This window comes from Triticum aestivum, chromosome 1D, assembly GCF_018294505.1.
Source record: "Triticum aestivum cultivar Chinese Spring chromosome 1D, IWGSC CS RefSeq v2.1, whole genome shotgun sequence".
In the NCBI taxonomy this organism is placed as follows: domain Eukaryota; kingdom Viridiplantae; phylum Streptophyta; class Magnoliopsida; order Poales; family Poaceae; genus Triticum; species Triticum aestivum.
In genome coordinates this window covers 151,567,954-151,593,449 of record NC_057796.1, presented here as the reverse complement: position 1 = coordinate 151,593,449, position 25,496 = coordinate 151,567,954, and the positions used below count along the sequence as shown (strand labels likewise).

General features: G+C 45.7%; 1 protein-coding gene across 3 annotated transcripts in view; it reads left to right on the top strand.

Moving 5' to 3' along the window:
• LOC123180817 (vacuolar-sorting receptor 1) overlaps positions 1–23,394 on the top strand; it is a 31,252-nt gene extending 7,858 nt beyond the window's left edge. The window contains exons 8-12 of one of the 3 annotated variants that reach the window (XM_044592957.1): positions 5,962–6,044; positions 19,880–19,946; positions 20,352–20,480; positions 20,561–20,670; positions 22,866–23,394. In XM_044592957.1, the coding sequence (XP_044448892.1) occupies positions 5,962–6,044; positions 19,880–19,946; positions 20,352–20,480; positions 20,561–20,670; positions 22,866–22,973 (497 nt within the window). In that variant the 3' untranslated portion in view covers positions 22,974–23,394. The remainder of the gene's footprint in view (positions 1–5,961; positions 6,045–19,879; positions 19,947–20,351; positions 20,481–20,560; positions 20,671–22,865) is intronic. The other 2 variants (XR_006491258.1, XM_044592958.1) reach the window with 2 other exon arrangements.
• The last annotated feature ends 2,102 nt before the right edge of the window (positions 23,395–25,496 follow it).

Here is a 25,496-nt window from a genome sequence, read left to right as displayed (position 1 = left end):
TTTTCACCGTTGGAATCCTCGCGATGAGATCTTTAAAACTACATCCCGCATGAGTATGTTTCGATGGAATATTTTTGATGCCAAATTTGGTGCTATATGGTGCAACTCTATTACTACATGGTGCAACTTTAGTACCTTTCAATTCCAAAGTCTGCTTCACAACTCTTTAACTTTCTATTAATCCCCGTCCAATTATCCTCGACTAGTACGACATCGTCCGCAAAGAGCATACACCATGAGATATCTCCTTGTATATCCCTTGTGACCTCATCAATCGGCAAAGCAAAAAGATAAGGGCTCAAAGCTGACCCTTGGTGAAGTCCTATTTTAATTTGAAAGTTGTCGCCATCACTTGTTTGAATACTTGTGACAACATTATCGTACATGTCCTTGATGAGGTTAATGTACTTTGTTGGGACTTTGTGTTTCTCCAAGGCCCACCACATGGTATTCCACAATATCTTATCATAGGCCTTCTCCAAATCAATGAATACCATATGCAGGTCCTTGTTTTGCTCCCTACATCTCTCCATAAGTTACCTAGAAGATAGCTTTCATGGTCGACCTACCGGGCATGAAACCAAACCAATGTTTGTGACGCTTGTCATTCTTCTTAAGCGGTGCTCAATGGCTCTCCTATAGCTTAATTGTATGGTCCATCAGCTTAATTCCAGTGTAATTACTACAAGTTTGAACACCCCCTCCCCCCCATTCTTGAAGAAATACATGTACAACATAGTTTTTTTAGCACAGTACAGATGCAGACGCTCATACATATGCACATACACTCACCCCTATGAACGCACGCACACCCTACCCCGATGAGCACCTTCGAGAGACTGAGCCGACCCGTCATCTTGAGATTGACAAAGTCGCCACAGATGCCTTCATAGTCGACGGGAACGTCTCCTCCCAATGAACACACATCGTCGGAAGCCTGAAATAAATCCAGGAAACTGTGACCACCACTGCGAAGTCTAGGACTTGAATCCTGATGGGTTGGTTCCACCACAAGGGATCTAACCATCTGAGCTACACTCAGTTCGCTACAATATAGTTATTTATATGTATGCTAGTGTGTCTCTTAAAGCATTAAGAAGCATGTAAACCACTGTGGGCTATGAAACCGTGCTGGTATATTGTCATGGTCATTCTGTTTGTATATGTTATGAGTTCGTATCGGGGGACATCACAAAATACTAGAGGAGGCGTGATGGAGAACTTTGATAATGACAAGGAGTTGTTGCAAGCCTGTAGGACTCTTGCTGTCGGAAAGCGAGAGATGCCAATGGTGTGCCGAGACAGTAGAGCTCCACAAAGTCTGCAGTTATGGAAGTGCGGAAGAGGTTTAGGAAATCAAGAGTGCAGTCCATATGGCAATAGGAGTTTCATAATTGAAATAAGTTCAGTTTGGCCAGCATTTTATGTTTGCTAGACGTTGCAACCTTTTTATTAGACTTCTTCGCTAGTTGCTTTACCAACCGGATCTATCTTTACTATCACAGCCTAGGCACCTATTTGATATTGCCGGCTCTGGGCTCCGCTGAAAACACTTGAAGAAAATGCACAAATCGATCAAGTGCCATTAAACAACAAATAATTGGGAACTCCTTACCATCCATGACATAATTATTGCATGAACAAGATAATGAAGAACCCTTGCAACTTGTGAAGTCAACAAGCAGGCGTAAAATCAGGTTAATGTGGAGGGAAGAGTCCATGTAATATAACAACAACAACAACAATAACAACAACAACAACAACAACAACAATGAAGCCTATTGTTGTCCCAAGAATGTTGGGTATGCTAGAGATGAAACCCTATAGAACCTGTCAGAATGCCCCCAAAAAGAGAGAGTACAAGCTGTTGAAGTGTGTATGTGGATTGCCTAGCCCTTCCATCAGTTCGGACTTTTGGCTGCGTTGGCTAATGCATGAAGCTTAACATGGTATCGAAGCTAAGGTCTTGAGTTCAAGTCCTAGCTTTCGCCATACCTCTGAGTCTATATACGTGTTGACTTCCTGTGTCACAGGCAAGAGGGGGTGTTGAAGTGTATATGTGGATTGCCTAGTCCTTTCCATCAGTTTGGACCTTTGGTTGCATTGGCGAGTGCATGAAGCTTAACAAAACAAAGTGAATGAAAGTAAATTGAGGTTCTGGTACATGGATTGCTGATTTCCATGCTGTCCTATCAAGAGCCCTATCAAGAGCCAAATCCCTGGGTACTTTCCAGTCTTTTAGGTCTCTTTTTACTGCCTCCTCCCATGTCAACTTTGGTCGCCCTGACGCTCCTAGTATTTTCGCTACTCTTTAGAATACCTTATGTTGGATATGTCCAAATCATCTTAGCCGGTGGCAGGGGTGGGCAAAAAAATCGAGGATCGAAAACCGACATCGAAGCCGAATAGACCGAAGACCAAAAATTCGGTGCTTTATACGGTCCTGATGTGTGAAAAACCGAAATTTATTCGGTGATCTCGGTTTCCATCCAGGGTTGATTGAACTGACCGAATACATCGAAATGCTACGCATTGGCCCAAAAAGACTAGCAAAGCCCAGCAACCCATGTGGCCCAATTAAAGCACACATTGTACTGGATCCTAAAAAAAGAACGCACAGGCACAACCCACCCTTGCTGCTCGACAGCAACAGCAGCCCCACCCCCACGCGAGTACAACTTCCGATTCTCCATTTCTAACGTAGCCACCACAGGTGTTTCTTTCCTAGACTCCCGGTCTCATCCCTGGCCTACAGTGAACGCTGCAGCCAGCGCAAGCAATGGAGGCGCCTCGGCCGCCCGACAACTGGCGCCCAACGCCTTTTCTCTTTCCTTCCTTCGTCTCATCCTCGGCCAGCAGTGAGCGCTGCAGCCAGCTCCGGTAGTGGAGGTGCCTCGGCCGCCCGGCAACCGGCGCCCAACGCCTTATCTCTTTCCTTCCTTCGTGTCTCCTGTGTCTCCTTGGGAGACTGCATCTTCTTTTCTTTACCTATCTCCTTTACCATCTCGTTGGGATTGCTTTTTGATGGATTCACGTCCTCATAAGTAGTTCATTAGGACACACTAGGTGTTCTTGCCTGTACGATACATTTTTCCCTTCCTATCTTTCTTCCATAGCTCAGATTTTCAGAGAACCGGTTCCATTCGAATTAAAACGAGGACCGAACTGACTTTTTGGTTGACCGAAGCCTTGGTTAGCAGTTTCTCAAATGACCGATCGGTCATGAATATTTGATAACTGTATTTCTCAATAACCCGAGGAACCTAACCGATCGGCTTAGCTAGACCAAATGCCCAGGCCTAGTCGGTGGACAAGCTTCTCTTCAATCGGTGTATGGCCAACATCCACATTAGCATGTGTATCCCAGTGACACTCATTTGTTGGATGTGTTGTCTCTTAGTAGGCCAAGACTCGACTCCATATATCATCGCAAGTCTGATTGGTGTCCTATAGAACTTACCTTTGGGCCTTTGTCGGACCTTCTTGTCACAGAGGATGCCAGATGCTTGCCGCGACTTCATCCACCCTGCTTTGATTCTATGAGTAACATCCTCATCGATACCACCTTTTCTTTGTAGCAGTGATCTCAAGTATCGGAAGGTGCCCCTCTCAGGCACTATATGCCCCTCTAAACTAATATCTCCTTCCTCGCACCTAACACCACTAAAGTCACACCTCATATACTCGGTTTGGTTCTACTAAGCCCTTGGACTCTGCAAGTCTTGTCTCCACAATTCGAATTTCCTATTGACACCCAACCTAGTCTCGCCAACTATTACCACATCATCGGCAAGAACCATACACTAGGGGATATCTTCTTGTATATCCTCTCTGACCTCGTCCATCACTAAGGCAAAAATGTATGGGCTCAAGTGTAATCCTTGATGTAGTCCTTTAGTATTTGGGAAGGCATCGGCCTCACTATCACCTGTCCGATTACTTGTCACAACATTATCATACATATCCTTCATGAGGGTAATGTACTTTGTCGGGACTTTATGTTTCTCTAGTGCCCACATGACTGTCCTTGGTATCTTGTCATATGCCTTCTCCAAGTCTGATGAAAATGGTATGAAGATCCTTCTGCTCCCTATAACTTTCCATGAGCTAATGTGGCAGAAAACTCGCTTCTATAGTCGATCTTCTGGGCATAAAACCAAATTGTTTTTTCATGACATCCGTCTCTCTTCTTAAGTGATGCCCAATCACTCTCCCAAAGCTTCATAGTATGACTCATAAGCTTAATTCCTCGGTAATTAGTACAACTTTGAATATCTCTTTTATTCATGAAGGTAGTACTTGTGTACTCTTCCTCCACTCTTTGGGCATCTTGTTTGAAAAATATGGTTGAATAGCATAGTTAGCCATACTACTGCCATTTTCACAAGGCACCTCAACATCTCAATAGAAATACCTTCTGGTCCCAAGGCCTTTCCTCCTTCCATCTTGTTAGGGCCTCATTAGCCTTGAGCTCTTGAATCCTCAACACGAACCGTCTATTATTGTTCTCATCAAAGGGGTCATCTAGCTCAGGCATAGTGTTCTCATTCCCCACATAGAACAACCTGTCAAAGTATTTTCTCCACCTGTTCTTGATCTCCTGATCTTTCACTAGGAGTCGATTTGCCTCGTCCTTGATGCACTGGACTTGGTTGAGGTCCCTTGTCCTCCTCTCATGATTTTTGTGAGTTTTATTCTCAGATTCTATCTGAAGGGTTTGCGATCGTTGTGGAAATCCCATTCTCGCTACGCGAACGTACTCCCCAGGCGGGATACTTAACGTGTTAGCAGCTTGTAAACGTCCTTTTCTCCTTTGTGTCTAGTCGCCGGTATAGCTCATCATAGGCTAACCCCCTTGCTTCACTCATAGCTTACTTTGCTTTCTTCTTTGCCTCTTTGTATTTCTCCACATTGCTGGTGCTTCTATCATGGTGCCAACTCTTGTAGCACTCCTCTTTGATAGCCTTTTGGACATCTTCATTCCACCACCACGTGTCTTTGGGTTCTTGCTTCTTACCGTGCGTCACCCCTAGCACTCCCCTAGCTACCTTCCACAACAACAATCACATACGATGCACCCTGCTTCTTTTTCACTCTTTTTTCGAGAAAACGCAAAAGACCTTTGCGTTTCTTTTCATTGAAAAGGGAGAAGTTCAGTTACAATCGTCGGTTACATCCGGCTTAATGCACGTCCCAGGTTTGTGGCAGCACAAGGCGGAGGCCAGGTGCCCCGGCTGCAGCCCAAGAGCGGGCCTCGTCCTTAATTCTATCTAATAGCGTGTTGAAGGATGGTGTTGCATTGTCGAAGACGCAGCTGTTCCTGTGCTTCCAAACCATTCATGGCACTAGCAGCGCAACAGATTTCAGGGCCTTGCGTAGGATCGGGATTTCATCTCATTACATTACATAAACTCTTCTATGTATTGCTGTTGTGAGTTGTGACCGACCGTCTCTAACTTCTAAGTCTACTTGCTAGCTTCATTTTATTCAGTTAAAGGTCTTATAAATTTGTATGGCGATGGCCATGCTTGAAGGTGACATAATGTGCCTATTAAGACCCGAAAATATAAAAAAACTGGCGCCTTGGTGGGTTAGGTGCATGCAACTGTGCACCTCTAGCTAACTGTCCAACTCCCAGTTTATGAAACCCAAATCATATAGTATTATTTCATGGAAATACGATATATTCCTACAGTCCTGTACTAATCATTTGCTGGTTAGCAGGGCACTAAGCACTGAATGATGAATTAGTTAAAAAATCATGATTGTGGTTCTAAGATTTGTTCTTTTCAGAAGTAGCTGCTGTGTAATGTTGACATTCGCATCTTAGAATTGCACAATTTGTTTCGATTTGCATGATTATATGACACATGCTGTGAACTGCACAAGTGTTTTTTTTGTGTGTGTAGTGGATGATTAACAGCGTGAGAAGTTTATACTGAATAACCATTTTATCTACAGCCGCTGGTCCTGGAAAATGCTTGATAAACCATGGTGGGTGCTGGCATGAAACTCGCAATGGAAAAACATTCTCTGCTTGTCAGGTACATTTAGGCACGTAACAAGTACATGTAATTGTTAGGAATACGCAATTTGTATTCCCATGGGGCCATAGACCAGTATATATACATGTGCAGGAAATATGCTGAAAACCCCTTATACAATGGGGTAAATGCAAAAGGCTACATGGCTATATATAGTACTCAACACCCCTCCTCAAACTCATGGTGGATCAACAACACCCCTCTAGTCTGGGCTCAACAACACCCCTCTAGTCTGGGCCTTCGCAAGAAATCCTCTAATTTAACTTGGAAGGCACATACTGAAGAGCAATAACTTGATCCTGCACACCAGCGCACACAAAAAGGCATGAACACCAATATGCTTTTTTCGACAAAGATGAACACCAATATGCTTGGTGAGCTCATGCTTCACAAGGTTGAGTGCAATTCTAATAGCACCTGTACTGTCAAATAATAGCAGAGTAGGTCTAGTGACAGAAACACCAAACTCCTGAAGTAACCAAGTCAGCTCTGCTGTCAAAAGAGCCATAGCTCGCAACTCAGCCTCTACACTGAATATGGACTGGATAAGAGATACCCGAACGAGTGACAACTAGATAGACAAGACTCCCAACAAGATGACGATAACGTTTCGCGGATCAGACAAGGGGTCACCATTAGTATCACGGAGGTGAACATTAAGCTCCATGGGAGTCTCAACTCGCTCATCAGTAAGAGCAACACAAGCAAGAAGATCCTGGCTATACTTTCCTTGAGAACGAAAAAAGCCATGAGAGGTAGAAGAGATCATGATCCCAAGAAAGTTGCAAAGAGGGCCAAGATCAGACATAAGAAACTGCTCACTAAGACGCCTTTCACAAAGGCAATATACTCGGGGTCGTCGCCAGTGGTGTTTGACGCTTTGCTCACAAGGTACCATGGATAGCGGGGATGAGTATTTCTTTCACAACTTCATTTGTTCATCGGATGATTCGTCCTAGGATGACGAAGAGCTTGTGGTGGCTGCATTGGTCGTCCATGACCACATTGGTAGGCAGCGCCCTCGGTTCAGGGGATCAATCCCGGGGTGTGACGCCCCCGATTTCGACCGTACGCTAATCACACGCAAACGTGTACGATCAAGATCAAGGACTCACGGGAAGATATCACAACACAACTCTAAACACAAAATAAAATAATTCAAGCTTCATATTACAAGCCAGGGCCTCGAGGGCTCGAATACAGAAGCTCGAAACACAAGAGTCAGCGGAAGCAACAATATCTGAATACAAACATAAGTTAGACAAGGATGCCTTAAGAAGGCAAGCACAAAAACAACAACGATCGAAGAGGCAAGGCCTCCTGCCTGGGACCTCCTAACTACTCCTGATCTTCGGCGGCCTCCATGTAGCAGTATCCGTCAGCGGTGGCATCTAGCTCCAGGGATCCACCATCTGGTTGCATCAACCGGAAAGAAGAAGGAAGGGGGAAAAGGGGTAGCAAAGCAACCGTGAGTACTCATCCAAAGTACTCGCAAGCATCAGATCTATACTAAGTATGCGTTGGTATCAAATGGAAGGGCTGTATCTGTGGACTAAACTGCAGAATGCCAGAATAGAGGGGAAAGCCTAGCCTATCGAAGACGAGCATCTTCAAGCAGCTCCAAGCATCTTGCAGCATGTAGAAGAGTAAAGAATAGCAGTTTAATTAACAAGCATGTTGTAACATTAAGGCCCAGAGATCCTTCCTCGACTCCCTGCGAGAAAGCAATCCCGGGGCCACATATCCATCACATATCAAGTATCCATTTCTAGTTGTATAAGATCAGGATACAAGTCTGAATGTCCATTACCGAGGACACGGTATTCGAATATATGTCTTCCCTGCAGGGGTGCACCACGTTACCCAACACGCTCGATCACTCTGGCCGGACACACCTTTCTGGGGTCAATGCCCGGCCTCGGAAGATCAACACGTCGCAGCCCTACCTAGGCTCAGCAGAGAGGTCCCCGCCGGTCTACATCCTAAGCACTCCGGGGTCTTGGGCCCATCGCCCGTTGCACTCCGGGTCGTTGCGAGCAGGGTGGATACCAGCACCGCCTCGGATGGCCAGCATGATCCGACCGTGCCGCAATGCTGAACTGGACATCTGACAAAGCTTTGGCTGATGCTGCGACGTTGAGGCCCATAACTATTCTCGCGTGGTGGTTAGTGCGTAAAGGCCAGAGGCCAACTCAGAACAAATACCCAAACCTGTTAGTGCATTATTAAAAAGAAGTGACGGCTGTCGGGACAAGTCCGGAGCTATCACCCCCTCCCGGGTGATACCGCTAAACAGCCAGCCGCCACCGTCACATCGCACGGGTGCTCTCCGGGCCCGCCCGGCTTTCACAACGGTCTCAAGTAAAGTCAAGGTAACTGTGTGTCCAGACATCAAGGGGAAAACCCGAGGAATCACCCCCGGTGGATTCCACTCAATGTAATCATCAAGGTGAACGTAAGAGGGACCACCCTCGAGGTTCACACTTGAGGTGTTGCACGACAGAGCCGTATCGGGAATGGTGAAAGAGGAAATCACCCTCGATGACCACGACCGAATAGCTACACTACAGAATTATCATCAGGAGTGCGTTATGAGGGAGCACCCTCGGCACTCGATAGTAGCTCTGCAGAGTCGAGCAACAAAAAGGGGCGTGATGTGATGTGAGGTGTCGGGCTCTGGTCATCGATCACGTTGATCGAGTCGTCGATGATGAAGCAGGGGCAACAAAGGACAAGGTGGAGGTCACTGATGGATCACTAACCAACCTATACTAAGCAGTTTAGGATAAGCAGGTAAGGTACAATGAGCAGGTTACAAAAGCAGGCTATGCATCAGAATAGGAGCAAACAATAACAGTAGCAAAATCTAATGCAAGCATGAGAGAATGGAATGGCCGATATCGGGATGATCAAAGGGGGGGCTTGCCTGGAAGCTCCGCTGAAAGGGAAGAAGGTTCGTCATCGACGTAGTCGATCACAGGGGCATCAGCAGCAGTCTCGGGGTCTACCGGAGAGAAGAGGGGGAAGAAACAATAAATATAAAGCACACAGATGCAACACAGATGCACGATATGACATTAAGCGGTGCTAGGGGTGTTCTAACGCGGTGATACACGGTATCGGCGAAGGGGGATAACGTCCGGAAAGTTTTCCCGGAGTTAGGCATTTTCGGACAGACGAACCGGAGGGGAAAAGTTCGATGTTCGCTATGCTAGGGGCACGTGACGAATGAACGGAGAGCGTATTCCGAATCGTCATATTTTTCTAAGCAATTTTCATGTATAAAACTTTTTCATCCGAGTTAGGGATTATTTTCTATGATTTTCTAAAGTTTTTAGCAATATTCTGAAATTATTAATAATTCGAAAATAAACACTAAAATGCTAGATGCACCCAGCACAGGGTACACAGAACTGCACCCAGTGGCTGACAGGTGGGCAGGGGGTCCCAGTTGACCAGTCAACGTTTGACTGGTCAATAGGGCGTGGGCCCCCCTGTCATTGACTGATTAGACTAATTAATCCAGTTTTCAACAAAACACGTGATTAGGCTAATTAATTCTAATTAGACTTAATTAAACTAGTTTAATTAAGTTAATTATTTTTATTATATATATGTTTAATTAAGTTAATTATTTTTATTATATATATATTTCCTTTTTCTTTTCTCTTACAACAGGGGCGTGGGGCCCATAGGCCAGTGGCCCAGGGCCATAGCGGGCGTGTGGGTGGCGGTTACGGGCGCTGGGCGTGGGCGCCCGTGTGTGCCCGAGGCCACCAGGGGGCGGCGGCGCCGGCGACGACAGAGGCCGGCCGCGGCGCGGCCAGCGCGCGGGCCAGACGGCAGCAGCGAGCGAGCGAGGGGCGGCGAGCGAAAGAGGGAGTGGGGCATCGGTTAACAGGAGCCGCGGCGGGCGCGCCACATCAGCAGGAGGCGGCGGTGGCGCGGGCAGTCATGCGGGGCCGCGCGGGGCTTGTGCGAGCTGCAGAGGAGGGGGAAACGACGGGCGGCAGCCAGCGCAAGTGGGAAGGCGCGGGGCAAAGGGCAGCCGGCGCAGGCAGCAGCGGCTGGCCGGGGCGCGTGGGGAGGTGAGGCCATGGCCGGAGCAGGACGGCGCGGGGCGCGGCTGGGCTAGCGGGAAGGCGCGGGCGACAGGGGGCGTGGGCGAGCACGGGCGAGGGCGGTCGCCGGTGGGGCGCAGGCAGCAACTGCGGCGGAGGAGCGGCTAGCAGCTCAGCAGCAGCGCAGGCGGGCGAGCGCAAGCAGAGGCGGCGGCCAACGGTGGCGGTAGCAGGCGCACAAGGCTGCGGCGGGCATGCGTATGTAGCGGAGGGGGGGGGGGCGAACCAGTGGCTTGCGCGGTCGCGGACTACGGCAGGACACAGAGAGGGGCCGCCGGATGGCTGCCACGGCGACAACCGGTGCCGTGGCAGGCATCGGCGCTGCCCACGATCCCCCCGTGAATAGGGAGGGAGGGGGTAGCGGGGAAGTGGGCCGGCCTAGTGGTTAGGTGGGCCAAGTCTAGTGGGCCGGCCTAGTGGTTAGGGGGGGGGGCGCGAACCAGTGGCTTGCGCGGTCGCGGACTACGGCGGGACACAAAGAGGGGCCGCTGGATGGCTGCCACAGCGACGACCGGTGCCGTGGCAGGCATCGGCGCTGCCCACGATCCCCCCGTGAACAGGGAGGGAGGGGGTAGCGGGGAAGTGGGCCGGCCTAGTGGTTAGGTGGGCCAAGTCTAGAGGGGGAGGGGGGGCTTTGTTTTATTTCTATTGTTTTGCTTTTAGTTATTTTCTATACATTTGCTTTTCTATTTTACTATCTATTTATTTTAGATTTATAAAATATCGAAATATGTATTTGGCAACCCTGTGCCCGATTGCAAAACTGCCACACACATCCAACGCCGTCAGTTCCTTCCCGATCTCCTTCCTTTCCCGCACGTCCTCCTGATTTCTTTCCTTTCCCGCGCGCCTCCCGATCTCCTTCCTTTCCCGCACGTCCTTCCCGACCGACCTCCCCCGATTTCTTTCCTTTCCCGCACGCCTTCCCGATTTTCAGGCAAAAATAATGCTTCGACTAGGATTTGATCTCTGGTCTGCAGGTAATCAACAAAGGGAGCTAACCACCTCACCTATGACACTCATTGTTGAATAAGCTAAGGGAAATGCTATTTTTGACATGTTTTTGCCTTTAATATGTTAGCACTGAAAAACTTTTTGTTTCACCTATCAAACCTGGCACATAAACTTTTTCCGTGGTAAATTCTCCATCACCACCACGATAAATGATGCACCACCAACATGATAACTTTTGTATACCACGCGGTACATTATGTGTAAGTAGCATGGTCATAAGCACTGAAGGCGTGATAACTTTGGCGAAAGCATCGTGGTAACTTTGATCATTGGGAATAAATTTGTTGAACCCGCCCCCCGGTAATTTCTGTAAATAGCACGATAACATTCACGCCATAGACCTGATAATTTAGATACAAACATCATGGTAACTTTAACCATTGGGGAAGACAAATGTGAAAAGATACCCGATAATTTATGTGTAAATAGATGGTAATATACGCAGCGCACATCTGATAACTGAGGTAGAAACCCCATGGTAACTTTGACCGTAGGGATTTTTTTTTTGAAAAGATACTCTGGTATCTTCTGTGTAAATAGCACGGTAGTATACCTCCCTCCCCTAGCATTTTTGTGTGTAAATAGCATGAAAACATATGCACTGCGATAACTAAACACCATGATAAGTTTTTGACCCGTGGGGGGGAATTTGCTGAAACATACCCCTGATAAGTTTTGCGTAAATAGCATGATATTTTAAGCACTACGGGCTTGATAGGTTACCTAGAATCACCATGATAACTTTTTGTCCCGGAAAAAAGTTGTTCAAAACATCCCCAATAATTTTTGTGTAAATAACATGATAATATAAGCACCGCATAACCGATAACTTGCAATATAAACATGATGGTAATTTTTTTACCAAAGGAAAATAAGTTGTTTAAAACATACACTCGCCTCGCGCGTGGGCCTCTTGGATAAACACAACACATGGCGTGCCAAAGGAAAGTCACATAATGTTTAGTGTCATGAGGGGCACACGTGCTATAGGCGTGATAAGTTACGCAAAAACATCGTGGTAATTTTTGACCTATGGAAAAAGCTACTGAAACACACCCAGGTTTTTAGGTGCAAGTATCATGATAATATACGAACTGTAGACCCGGTAACTCATGTACAATCCCCCATGGTAACTTTGACCGGGGGGAGGTTGATGTACATATACCCAGATAACTTATGTGTAAGTACCACGGTATTTTACACATCGAAGACCTTATAACTTGTGTACAAAACACAGTGGTAACTTTGAAGGGGTGTAGTTGTTGAAGCATAGTACCTGGTACATTCTATGTAAATAGCACGGTAAGTTACGCAACACAGGCCTGATAACTTGCCTACGAATACCATGGTAACTTTGTCCTGAGGAGAAATCATGTGGTAGACATGAAGAAGTGGCAGTTTTCTCGAGGGTGGGCGCGCGAGATGTGCGGGAGAAGCAGGTTTCTCGGGCGAGCCTGCAGGGTCGTTTGGGAGGAGGCGAGGTCAAAGGACGAGGGATCGTATGGTACTTTAAAATGAAAGAAGTAGAGGTGTGGCAGTTTTGCTTATATGGCACACGTGTGCCAAATATCACAGTCCATAAAATATGGGGACAACACCTAAATTGGTTTTACTTTTAACTTTTTTGCTTATTTGTCTTATGTTTTATTATCTATTAATTTTAGTTTTATAAAACACCTAATCAGCACCTAAATTAATGTTACCAAATATGCTACTGCCATAAAAAGTCTCACTGACCAATAAAATAGTTTAACATTTTAGAAATTATAAAAGGCATTTAAATGATTGTTTAAGCCAATGTTCTAATTATTTTTGAGCATTTAAACATCTTATAAAAATTTGGTTTCTTCACCAATAATACTTAAGAATTATTTGCCCCAGTTTGCACATTTTATTTTTGACATTTGAAAACTTTTATTTTTGACTTTAATTTGAATTTGAATTTGAACCAGATTGAATCCAAGGGGGATTTAGCAACAGTGAAAATGATGACATGGCATCATTAGCAGGGGATTACTGTAGCTTAATTATCCGGGTGTTACACGAGGCATGCTCCGACCTTGGACCGCAATAGGGAGAGCGGCCACGCCCTACTCTATGCCGATTACTTTGAGAATACCGCACTCTTCAAACCACATCAATTTCATCGCCGCTTCCGAATGAGACATGTGTTGAATCGTATTCGGGAGGGAGTGGTAGGATATGACCCATACTTTGAGTTCCAAGAGGATGCCCTTTGCAAGCTTGGCTTCTCTTCTTACCAGAAATGGACTGCGGCTATTCTCATGCTTGCATATGGAATTTTTGGTAATGTTGTGGATGAGTACGTGCGTATGAGTAAGTCTACATGTCTCCTCTCAATGTATAGTTCCTGCAAGGCCGTGGTGGCAGTGTTCGGCCCTGAGTACTCGAGAGAGCCAACTGCCGCTGATACAGAGAGGTTGTTGGTGATCAATGCTGAGAGGGGCTTTCCGGGCATGCTTGGTAGTATAGATTGTATGCACTAGAAGTGGAAGAACTGTTCATTTGCTTGGCAGGGGAAGTACAGGGGGCATGTGAAAGGTGTCAGTGTCATACTAGAAGCGGTGGCTTCACAAGATCTGTGGATATGGCATTCTTTCTTTGGCATGGTTGGTTCTCACAATGATATCAACGTGCTTCAACGTTCTCCAGTGTTTGCAAGGCTTGCAGAAGGCCACTCCCCAGAGGTCAACTTTGAGATCAATGGCCACCATTACAACAAAGGATATTACCTAGCTGATGGTATCTATCCTCAGTGGTTGAAAGTGTGTTAAATCGACTAGAGGAGGGGGGGGGGGGGTGAATAGGCGATTTTTACAAATTCGTCAGTGAGGAGGAAATTCCTAAGTCACGAACGGCTAGCAGCGGAATAAGTACTCAGATGCAAGCATAACAGTACAGAAGCACAGTCATCATGATGTAATGGAAACAAGCACAGAGTACAGAAAGCGTAAACACAGGATCAGCAGGCTGAAGTCAAACTGACTGAAGAAATTGAACTGCGAAATTGTGAAAGTCTTCAAACAGTAACGATCAAGTACACAACATAGTAATGAGGAAATGAAAGGGTTGAGGAAATAGAACCAGTTAGCTCGGTGAAGACAGTGATTTGGTAGACCAGTTCCAACTGCTGTGACAGTTGTACGTCTGGTTGGAGCGGCTAGGTATTTAAACCTGAGGACACACAGTCCTCACCGTATTCTCCTTGAGCTAAGATCACATAGACCTCGCCCAATCACTCGTGGTAAGTCTTCAGGTGACTTCCAAACCTTCACAAATTCGGTCACTCGGCGGTCCACAATTTCCTCTTGGATGCTCTAGACCATGACGCCTAACCGTGTGGAAGATGCACAGTCTTCAAAGGTAACAAGCGTCGGATCCACACAGGAACAATCTCTTCAGTGATGCTCAATCACTTTGGGTTTTTACGTGTTTGGGTATGGGTTTTCCTCACTTGATGATTTTCGCTCAAAGTCCTCGGAGGAAGGGATACTCTCAATGACAAGTGTCAGTTTCTCTCGGAGCAGCCAACCAGCTAGTGCTTGTAGGGGGCGGCTATTTATAGCCTAGGGAGCAGCCCGACATGATAAGACATAAATGCCCTTCAATGATATGACCGTTAGGTGGAGAAGATATTTTGGTACAGCTGGCGCATAGCACAACAACGGTCGGAAATTTGAGGTTCAAATTCCTCAGGGCTATCATGTTCCTCACTTGTAGGCAATCCGCACTGGCGAATTCCTAACTCCTCAGCCAGAACAAATTCCTCAAAGACCAGAAGAACTTCCGCTCTGTCACTGAAGAAATTGACTGAACTGTATGAGATTTTCAATGGCTTCACTCGAAGGGATTGGTAGGTGTAGAATTTTGAGATGAGCATCACTTGGAAACTTTTCCTTAGTTTTTCCTCGACCCCCTTTAACAGTACGGTGTTTCCTATGACTCAAGAAAGAGAAAATGAAGGTACGAAAACAAGAGTCTTCACGCTTCATGTTTCTCGCATGAATATCAAGTCTTCACGGTCACACCAATTTCTTCACTTTCAAAGTCTTCAGTTGAAGTCATTCATTTTTAGGGGTCGACTTTCTCTGTAAATATCAAACTCCTCATAGACTTATAGACCTGTGTACACTCACAAACGCATTAGTCCCTTAACCTATAAGTCTTCAATACACCAAAATCACTGAGGGGCACTAGATGCACTTACAGTGGTCAACTCTTGTGAAGACCATACCCAATCCGCAAGGAGAGAAGAGACAGAGATTTGCCCAAATGCAGGAAAGTGCTAGAAAGGATGTGGAGTGTGATTTTGGTGTGCTTCAATCTCGATGGGGTATAGTTCGAAACCCTGCATTGACATGGAGCACTCCGAAGCTTTGGGAGGTGATGACTGCTTGTGTGATCATGCACAACATGATCGTGGAGGATGAGCGTGGTGATAGCATCTACGACCAAGGGTTTGATTTTCAGGGTGAAAATGTTGAGCCTGAGCACCAACGACCTGCAACCTTTGAACAGTTTGCCCAATTTCATCGTGAAATGTGTGATTGGCATACTCATATGCAGCTCCAGGATGACTTGGTCGAGCACATGTGGACTCACATTGGCAACCAGTAGATCTATCGGTTCAATATCTTTTCATGCAAAACAATTTTGATTGGGTTGTAAGACTATTTGATATTGTTTTTATTTCGATTGGGTTGTAAGACTATTTCGAATGTGGAACTATTTGATTATGAACCATTTGCTATGCTTGATTTTAGTTCAAAGAATGCATAAAGGGCCTCCGCCGGACAGATGCGGCCGAAATGCGGCCGCGTGTTCGACGCACGGTCGGCATATCCAAAAATCAGGGCGGACGCCGCCCCATTGCCATCCCCAAACAGACAAAATTCGAACAAAACGGACGTCCGTTTGGGGTCGTGCGTTGGAGTTGCCCTTACCATTAAGAAAGGCATTCTTAACATCAAGCCGAGACAGACCAGTGGCGAACAGAGGCCACGACAAGAAGTGTGCGAACAGTGGGTCATATGGATACATGAGCAAAAGTCTCATCGTAATCACTGTTGAAGTGTATATGTGGATTGCCTAGCCCTTTCCATCAGTTTGGACTTTTGGTTGCGTTGGCTAGTGTATGAAGCTTAACATGGTATCAGAGCCCAAGGTTTTGGGTTCAAGTCTTGAGTTTCGCAATTTATCAAAAAATTGTTCTCCCCCCTTTGTGTCCACTTATAGGCCTCTTGAGCCATACCCTTGAGTCTATCCACGGGTTGACTTCCCGCGTCACATGTGAGAGGGGGTGTTGAAGTGGATATGTGGATTGCCTAGCCCTTTCCATTAGTTCAGACTTTTGGTTGCGTTGGCTAGTGCATGAAGCTTAACAATCATGACCATGCTCCTGCTGAAAGGAACGAGACACAAGATGAGCTTTGTAACACCCAAGAGAACCATCAAAACGAGTCTTAACCTTGTAGACCCACTTACAAGTGATGGGGCGGACACCTGGAGGAAGAGAAACAAGATCCTATGTGCCGGTGCGCTCAAGAGCAGCCAGCTCCTTTGCTATCGCCAGATACCATTCGGGATGAACAACAGCTTCACGATAAGAAGTCGAGCGCCAGTGCATGGAAAACCAAGGCGCTCAATAGGCGGAAGCGAACGAGGACGCAAGCCATAGGTAGGTTGAGACGAGGAAGACTGCACATTAGAAGTAGATGACACATCATTAGATGCATCCATACACGCAGACGACGAGTATAAAAGTGAGGAAGCGATGGAAGAATGCGAGGAGAATCACCAAGGTAGACTCGAGTGATGGGAGACGGAGAAGTCACCGGGGATGAAGGTGTAGAATCCTGTGACAAGCGAGGTGAGGAAACCATGGGAGATGACGACGTCGGATCTGCAATAGTTGTAGAAGCAGAGGCAGCATGACGGATGGACAAGGGCTCAACGGAAGTGATAGGTGTGTCAAGAAGTGAGGAAAGAGATATCATCCACTGAAAAGGTCAAGGAAGATGGACGCGGGTAGAAGGGACGAGACTCATCAAAAGTCACATCCTGAGAAATACGCATCCAAACGATAGCCTAAGAAGGCACAGTCAACAGACTGAGCGGTCAGTTTGGTGCGTTCACGAGGGGCAAGAGCATAGCAAACACAACCAAACAAACGAAGCGTCGAATAATCGGGAGGACAATCAAAAAGTCACTCGAAAGGAATGCCACCCCGCAAAGCAGTGAATGGCTGAAGATTGATGAGATAGGTGGAAGTGGAGACAACCTCAGCCCAAAAGTGAGGCGGAAGAGAGGCGGCGGTCATCAATGCACGGGCCGCTCAACCACACCATTTTGAGCATGAGCACCAGGACAAGAGAATTGAGCAAGAGTACCCTGCTCAACAAGGACTCCATGCAACAACTTGGAGATATTCTCTCCAGTAGAGTCAGCATGGAACACATGAATAGGCGTGGAGAACTGAGTGTGAACCATGAGATAAGACCTCACTACGAGAAAACATAAAATATATTCAAGTATGTCGAGAGAAGTCATCTATAAAGATAATACAATAGTGATGACCTCCTTTTGAGGCAAAGGGAGCTGGACCCTAAACATCAGAGTGAACAATGTCGAAAGGACGCTGAGACAGAGTCTTGCTATGAGGATAAGGTAATTGGACCTGTTTACCAAGCTGACAACCCTGACAGTCTAAAGACACACTACCGGAGATGGATCCAAGAAGACCACGTCGAACTAATGATGAAAGACGAGAGCCACACAATTGACCAAGGCGATGATGCCACTACTGAAAAGAGTTGGTAGACAAGGCAACTGAAGCGGAACGACTGGTGGTGATGGCAGGGGAGGGAAGGTGAAGCCAGTCAAGCTCCTAGAGATCCTAAGTCACGACGTCTAGGGCCAGCACCAAGTAGAGCACCGGTGTGACGATCCAAAACTGAACATGAGTCAAAGTCGAGAATGACCCTACAACCAGAGTCAATAATCTGGCCACCAGAAATGAGCTGCATGGTAAGTCGAGGAACATGATGAACATGAAAAGCCAAAGTGTTAAGAATGCCTCGGCCATTAACCGGGAGGGAGGTACCATCAGCAGTAAGAACATGAAAAAGAGAAGCAAGAGGTCGAATAGAGGACAAAGTGGATGAATCATGAGTCATATAAAAAGATGCTCCGGTATCAAGAATCCATGGAGATGTACCTGCCTGTGTAGAAGGTGGTCCCACAATGCCAAATAGTCGGTAGCAGAAACCAGTTGGTGAAGAAACAGAGGATGTGGCTGGCAAGCATCGAAGTCGTGTAATCTCCTGCTCAGTCAGGGGCTCAATTGAAGAGGTAGACACAGATGCACCCAACAAGGAAGTGTCGGAGGCAATAAGCAAGTCATGAAGTCGCAAAATTTCCTACTCAGTGAAGGACACAACTGGAGTAGTTAACGTAGCAGCATCGGAAAAGGCACGGCCACCACCAGCCGTGGAAGCTGCTAGAGGCGATGTAGCATGACCAATATCATCTGCAGAGGCCGGTGGTGGAGACAAGGTCACATGCAGACAATCACCATGCGTCGAGGGAAGGCGCGTGTGCGAGGCGTAGTCGATGGAGCCATCATCAGCACTATCGGTGAAAGTCGCGAGAGGAGCCGGTGTAGAGTGACAATCACCGGTGAAAGTAGCGAGATGAGTTGGTGTAGAGCGACAATCACCATATGCGGAGGTCTTGAGAGAAGTTGTTGTAAATCGACCAGCACAGCCTGCGGAAGACGCCGAAGGGATGACATCACAGGCGGATTAGCACCAAGCACCGAGGAAAAGCGCATGTGCGAGATGTGGTCAGTGTAGGGAACACCCTTGAACATCACAGAAGGACAAGCTGGAGGCACCTTTTATTTTTCTCTTCTTTTTTTACAAGAGGACAATCAGCCACATCAGCCCCAATAGAAGTGGCCAGCGGCTTGACTCAATAGAAGGCACAGCCAGCTGTGCCTTTGACTGGCAGGCAGGACTGGAGCTAGCAAATCAGCAGCCGCTGATTGCTGGGCGCAGGAGGCCAGCGATCGTCACGGCTCTGGCAGGTCGCGGCTGTGGCCTGAGGCTGATGGCGACTTGACGGGATCCAGCAGCCACTGACCTGAACGGCTGCACCCAACGGACCGGAGCAGGAGGCAGGACCGAGCTGCTTGATGTGAAGGTGCGGGCAGCACTCCAGCGGCGGACGCGTGGGATGAAGCAGCCGGCCTGGGGCGTTGATCTGCAGGGGACGGGGCAGAGAGGCGTTGAAGGCAGACGGGAGAGAGTCGAGCGGAGCAAGAAGCAGTAGCGGGCATGGGAAATCTGGCAGCAACGGGAGAATAGAGAAGACAACAGCTGCCACAGAGGATGGCGGTGACGCGGCGGTGGATCAATAGCACAAGTTGCAGCGTGTGAAAAAGTTGACCTAGCTCTAATACCATGTTAGGAATATGCAACTTGTATTCCCATGGGGTCATAGGCCAGTATATATACATGTACAGGTGCAGGAAATATGCAGAAAACCCCTTATACAATGGGGTAAAAACAAAAGCCTAAATGGCTATATATGTATATAGTATACTCTAACAGTAATAACTTCTACAGTTCTTCTACTTGACTCTGATAAGTATTCGTGTACCCAAATTTTATTTTACAGGAATCAGGAGATCAAAATTGCAAGTGTCCAGCTGGTTTCCGAGGGGACGGTGTTAAAAAATGTCATGGTACTCTTTAGCCTTACCCCCCATTCCACACCACCCACCCGATCACACACACAAATTAGGAAATTACCGCTGACCTGCATCTTAGAATAAGTGATGTTCTACCAATGGTCCTGTACTGCACTGATCGTCTTTTCGCTCTGAATTTTATTCTCTAGATAATCTCTCTTCTCTCTCGCACATACAAATGATTCTCTTTTTTCTATAACAAAAAGAGGTCTTTCTTGCAGATGCAAATGACTTCACACATACTTGGAATATGGACAATTGTCCATGAATATTTTTCCGATTAACAATTTTTCTGCAAAAACGTTATATATTTTGTGACAAAAGGCAGTAAAAAATTAGTGCAATGCAGCAGGTACAATAGTTCTTAAACTGTAGCTTACTTGTCATTTACCTTTGCAGATATTGACGAGTGCAAGGAGAGAAAAGCTTGCCAGTGTCCTGAATGCAGCTGCAGAGATACATGGGGTGGCTATGATTGTACTTGTAGTGGCGACCTTTTGTACATCAAGGAGCACGACACTTGCATAAGTAATTTTAGACTTTGATTATGTAACAAATATCTATCATTTTTTGTACATATCACTTAATCTTGTATGGTTAATCTGTAGGTAAGACAACAGTTCAGGCTAAAGCAGCATGGGCTGCTGTGTGGGGGATCTTGGTAGCCTTGGTTATTGTGGCGGCAGGAAGCTATGTGGTATACAAATACAGAATAAGGGTAAGCTAGCTGGTGCAAAATATTATCTTCATCCATATAGTTTTATTTGTAAACCTAGTGTATATGTGGATTGCCTGGCCCTTTCCATCAGTTCGGACTTTTGGTTGCGTTGGCTAGTGCATGAAGCTTAACATGTTATGGGAGCCTAAGGTCTTGAGTTCAAGTCCTAGTTGGCTAGTGCATGAAGCTTAACATGGTATCAGGGCCTAAGGTCTTGAGTTCAAGTTTTGGATTTCACAATACATCCAAAAATTGATGCTGCCCCCTCTATGTCCATGTATAGGCCTCTTGAGCCATACCTCTGAGTCTATTCACGTGTTAACTTCCCACGTCACACGTAAGAGGGGGTATTGAAGTGTGTATGTGGATTGCCTATCCCTTTCCATCAGTTCGGACTTTTGGTTGCGTTGGCTAGTGCATGAAGCGTAACAGGCCGTATTCTTGATGGAGTCCGGATCAGGTCTGGAGAGACTAGATTTGACAAACTTTGGAGTCTTCGGGTTTCCGATTCCGGTTTCGCGCCTTACTCCTTCATCTTCCTCGTCTTCTCACTCCTCGTCTTGGACTTGGTCTTCCTTCCTCGTGCTTCCACGGTGGTCGTCAACAAACCTAATCACACATAGGATTCCACTTTGAGGTAGTAGCCAAGTCTCATTCAAGGTATATGGAGCTCAAAGAGGAGTGAAGTCACCTCAGTTTGGATGGCTCGTGCACGTGTGGTTGTCATGGGTCCACTTGGGCTTGGCGGTGTGCCCATGGTGATGTCGGTGGCTGTTGCGCTTGCTTGGACCAAATGTGAAACAGAGTTCGGAGGACTTGGGATTCACAATCCTCAGTTCCTGAATGAGGCACATAGGATCAGATGGAGCTGGCAGGGTTGCGTCGGGGAGCCGAGGGCGTGGTCAGGACTGCAAGTGCCGATTAGCAAAGAGCCACAACCCTCTTCTTGGCGGCTACCCAATGCACGATGGACGTAGGAGACAGATCACAGTTTTGGCACGAGCAGTATTAATGGGTGAAGTGCCCATGACATTGCACCAACACTGTTCTCCTTTGCTAAAGCGTGTGGTGCGACAAGAAGATCAGTGGCCGAGGCTTTGGCTAATCACAGGTAAATCATGGATATTAGGGGACAACTCCCGATGCAAGTGATAGCAGAATACTTTGAATTATCGAGGGAAATCCAGGACATGCTTTTGCTCTCAGATGAGGATGATTGCTTTGAGTGGAGGCTCACTGCCAACAGGAAGTACTCAGCCAGCTCTGCATATGAGGCTTTTTCTTTGTCTTTGAGCAAGTGGACAATACCAGGAACCTGTAGAGAAACATTGTGCAGCCAAACGAAAAGTTCTACGTGTGCTTGGTGCTTAGGAATCGATGCTGGATGGCTGACTGTTTGGAGTGGCAGGCCCTACCTCGTCCCCTGGTGTGCCCTATCTGCAATCAGGCGCCAGAAACGATTGACCATCTTTCGTCAAATGTTCCTACATGCGGAAGTTTTGGTTCAAGTTCCTCAGGTCGCGAGCGATGGCTTCACTAACACCATCAAGCCACGCGGTCAGATGGTGGTGCTACATGCCCAACAGAGTCCAGGGTCCGAGAGGGAGAGAGGCTGCTACTTGGGCTATTGTGGGGATGCGAAGGGTTTGGCTTGAGCGCAACACGAGTGTTTTCGACAAGAAGCCATCTCCAGTGATTCATGTGGTTAATCAAGCGATCGTTGAGATGTACTAGCATACCCACATTCTCGTAATTGTCACACTTCACACTTTTATCTTAACGAAAACGACATGCAACTGAAGTTGCTTGTTCTTAAAAAGAAAGTTCTATCCTAGTTGCTGTTGTACCAAGAGTGGTTGAAATTTTATGTAATATGACAACTTTCATGTGGTTAATATTTTCCCACATCATCTGCAAAGAAAACTACTCCCTCGGTCCATATTATGTGTCGCTGATTTAGTTCAAGGTTGTACTAATCAGCGACACTTAAGATGGAACGGAGGGAGTAGAAGGGTAACAAATGACCACATTCCGCTGTAGCTTGTGCTTATGGTTTTGAAAGCCGATATCATCAAATCCCTCTTATGATGTTGAGTTTCAGCAATACTGTAAATATGTTTTAACTAAGGCTTCTTCTCCTTAGCTTCATTGACAGATGTCTAATTCTACATGGTTGTTTTGTGTTGTTTTTTCAGTCATACATGGACTCTGAGATTAGAGCTATCATGGCACAGTACATGCCACTGGACAGTCAAGGAGAGGTCCCAAATGATTCACACGAAGATCATCCACTTGCTCACTAACTGAACCTGTACAACTAACATAGGCAGAAATGTGGTTTGAACAGCGTTGAAATATACAGAATGCATACAAAGGTGAATGGCAGCGTGATTTTAGAGTCTGACATGAATGTGAGACTCACGCACAAATTTATCTAGAGCACTTTCACCTTACAGGTCATGGCAACTCCATCTCCGGTAATATTAACAGATTCTATAATGAGCAGACGTTCGCTCAGCTCGTCCCTGGAGCGACCCAACCACAACATGTGGGGTAGTTAGTTGCATACATGCATGTGATGATGCAAGCTAATTTCAACTTTTTTTAAACCAAAAAATGTTTTGTGTACCAAACCATATGCCCAATTCACAGTGTGTTTAAGCTGTTGGCTTTGTATTGTCAAGGGCTTCGTAACTAGATTCCACTCGTGAATGTTTTTGCAAACCTTTTTTTTTACCCTAAAGTTGCCACCCCATGATAAATGAAGTTTCCATCGTGTTGGCATTATTACTATGTGGCAACTATGATATCAACACAATGGCAACTTAATTAATTATTGGGTGAGAACTTTTAAGATGGATTTTTTGTCGCTCCATGATAAAGAAAGATGTCATTGTGTTTGTGTCAAAATTGCCGATGTGTTTTTTTTATATCAAAGTTGCCACATGGTAACTTCAATACCAATACCTTGAAAATTTTATTAACCATTAGGTGGCAAATTCGTAAGTTGATTTTTACCATTGAAACTTACGCATATGAGATCTAGTAATGATGCTCTTGTCGAGACAAAGCAGACCGTGAAGATGAATTGTATATTGAGCATGTCTTAAAACAGTTTGAAGTTTCAAAAATTGCATTTATTGCGCTGATGTTATTATATGCATGTTGTTGCACAAACACTTGTAGCGTGTGAATGTTCATGCACTATTAGCGTATGACATTTGTTGAGTTGTGATTCAAATTCATATTGAGGCCAACTTCTAATAGAGAATTCAGTTTCAACCTAGGTTTTTTTTTGAGGCAATCAACCTAGATTACCATTGCTATATATTACTCCCTTTGTTCGAGTTTATGGGTTTATGAGGCCTGTGGGCAATATAAGCACGCCCCCCTTTTTTAAGGCCCGCAAAGGAAACCTCCTTGCTTAAATTGGCGTAATTAATGACACTGTAATTAAAACGGAACAATTTTGCTAAAGCGCATTTAGATGTGTTATAAGTATTGCACATCTTAGACTAACCACAATGGATAGTAATATAGAGTAGTAACATGTTACTACTCTATGTTACTATTTCTATAGCGGGGAGTAACATATGTGTGGTAACATACAACACTTCATTTATTAGGCTATAGACTCATCTTGCCTTGATATGTGTGATGTTACTCAGGCTGGTCATAGTGGGAAGTATCTTATACTAGTGTTATGCATATGACACTAGTCTAAGTTACTACCTTTATAGTGCAAAATAACATACTAGTAGTGTCATAGATGGCTTCATTTAGTAGCTCATAGACTCATTTTGCCTCGGGAAGCGCTATGTTACAGTAACATATTATGTTACCACAAGCATCTCTTTCCTCATTAAATACTTGTCACATAAGCAAAATTATCTTGGGATGTGTTAAGTTACTACCTAAGTTACCCCACTATGACTAGCCTCATACTACTAGTAACTAGCCATGTTACCATATATCTCTCTTTCTTCATTTATTGCTTGCCACATTATTTATTTTATCTAGATATGTGTGATGTTACTACCTATGTTATTCCCATTATGGGTAGTCTCAGTTCTATGTCATTAATCTTATGCGGAGATTCATGTGGGTATTTTTTTTCCTTTTTATGTTTGATTGAGTCAATTATATGTGCATAACTAGGAAAAATGCCTTTGTACGACTTACCAATGGATGCGTTTTTCTTTTCCATTAGGCATGCATGGGCCCATGCAATTGGAATCGGTGTGGATGCACGCGTCCCCGAAATCACTAACCGAGTAGTCCTTCCAAAGATCATTTTTCACTTTAAAGGTTGGGACAAGTAGCGCGTTGCATGTGCGCCACTTGTCGTAACATGGAATTTTTCATTTTTTCGTAGATTCGTTTATCAAAACGTTTTATCTTTTAAACTGTGCATTCAAATCTCAAATTATTTTGACCGTTGGATTTCTCGCGTCGAGATCTTCAAAACTAGATCCTATGTTGGTAGGTTTTGACAAACTATTGTTTTCTCAGAAAAGCCGGACGAAAAAACTATGCCCTCGTAGAAGGAAAATGAATAGAAAACATGTTTTTTTTTCTGTTTTCAAGAGGCACGACCGCGCCTCTCACGGAAGCAAAATCGTGCCTCTCATGGAAGGAAAAAAGAAGAGAAAAACGTCTTTTTTCATTTAGGAGAGGCACGAGGCGCGGAAGTAAAACCGTGCCTCTCTGGAAAAAAAAAGAAAACGAGTATTTTTCGTTTGCGATGGGCACGACCATGCCTCTCGCGGAAGTAAAACCGTGCCTCTCACAGATTTTTTTTTTCCGTTTTCAAGAGGCACAGCCGT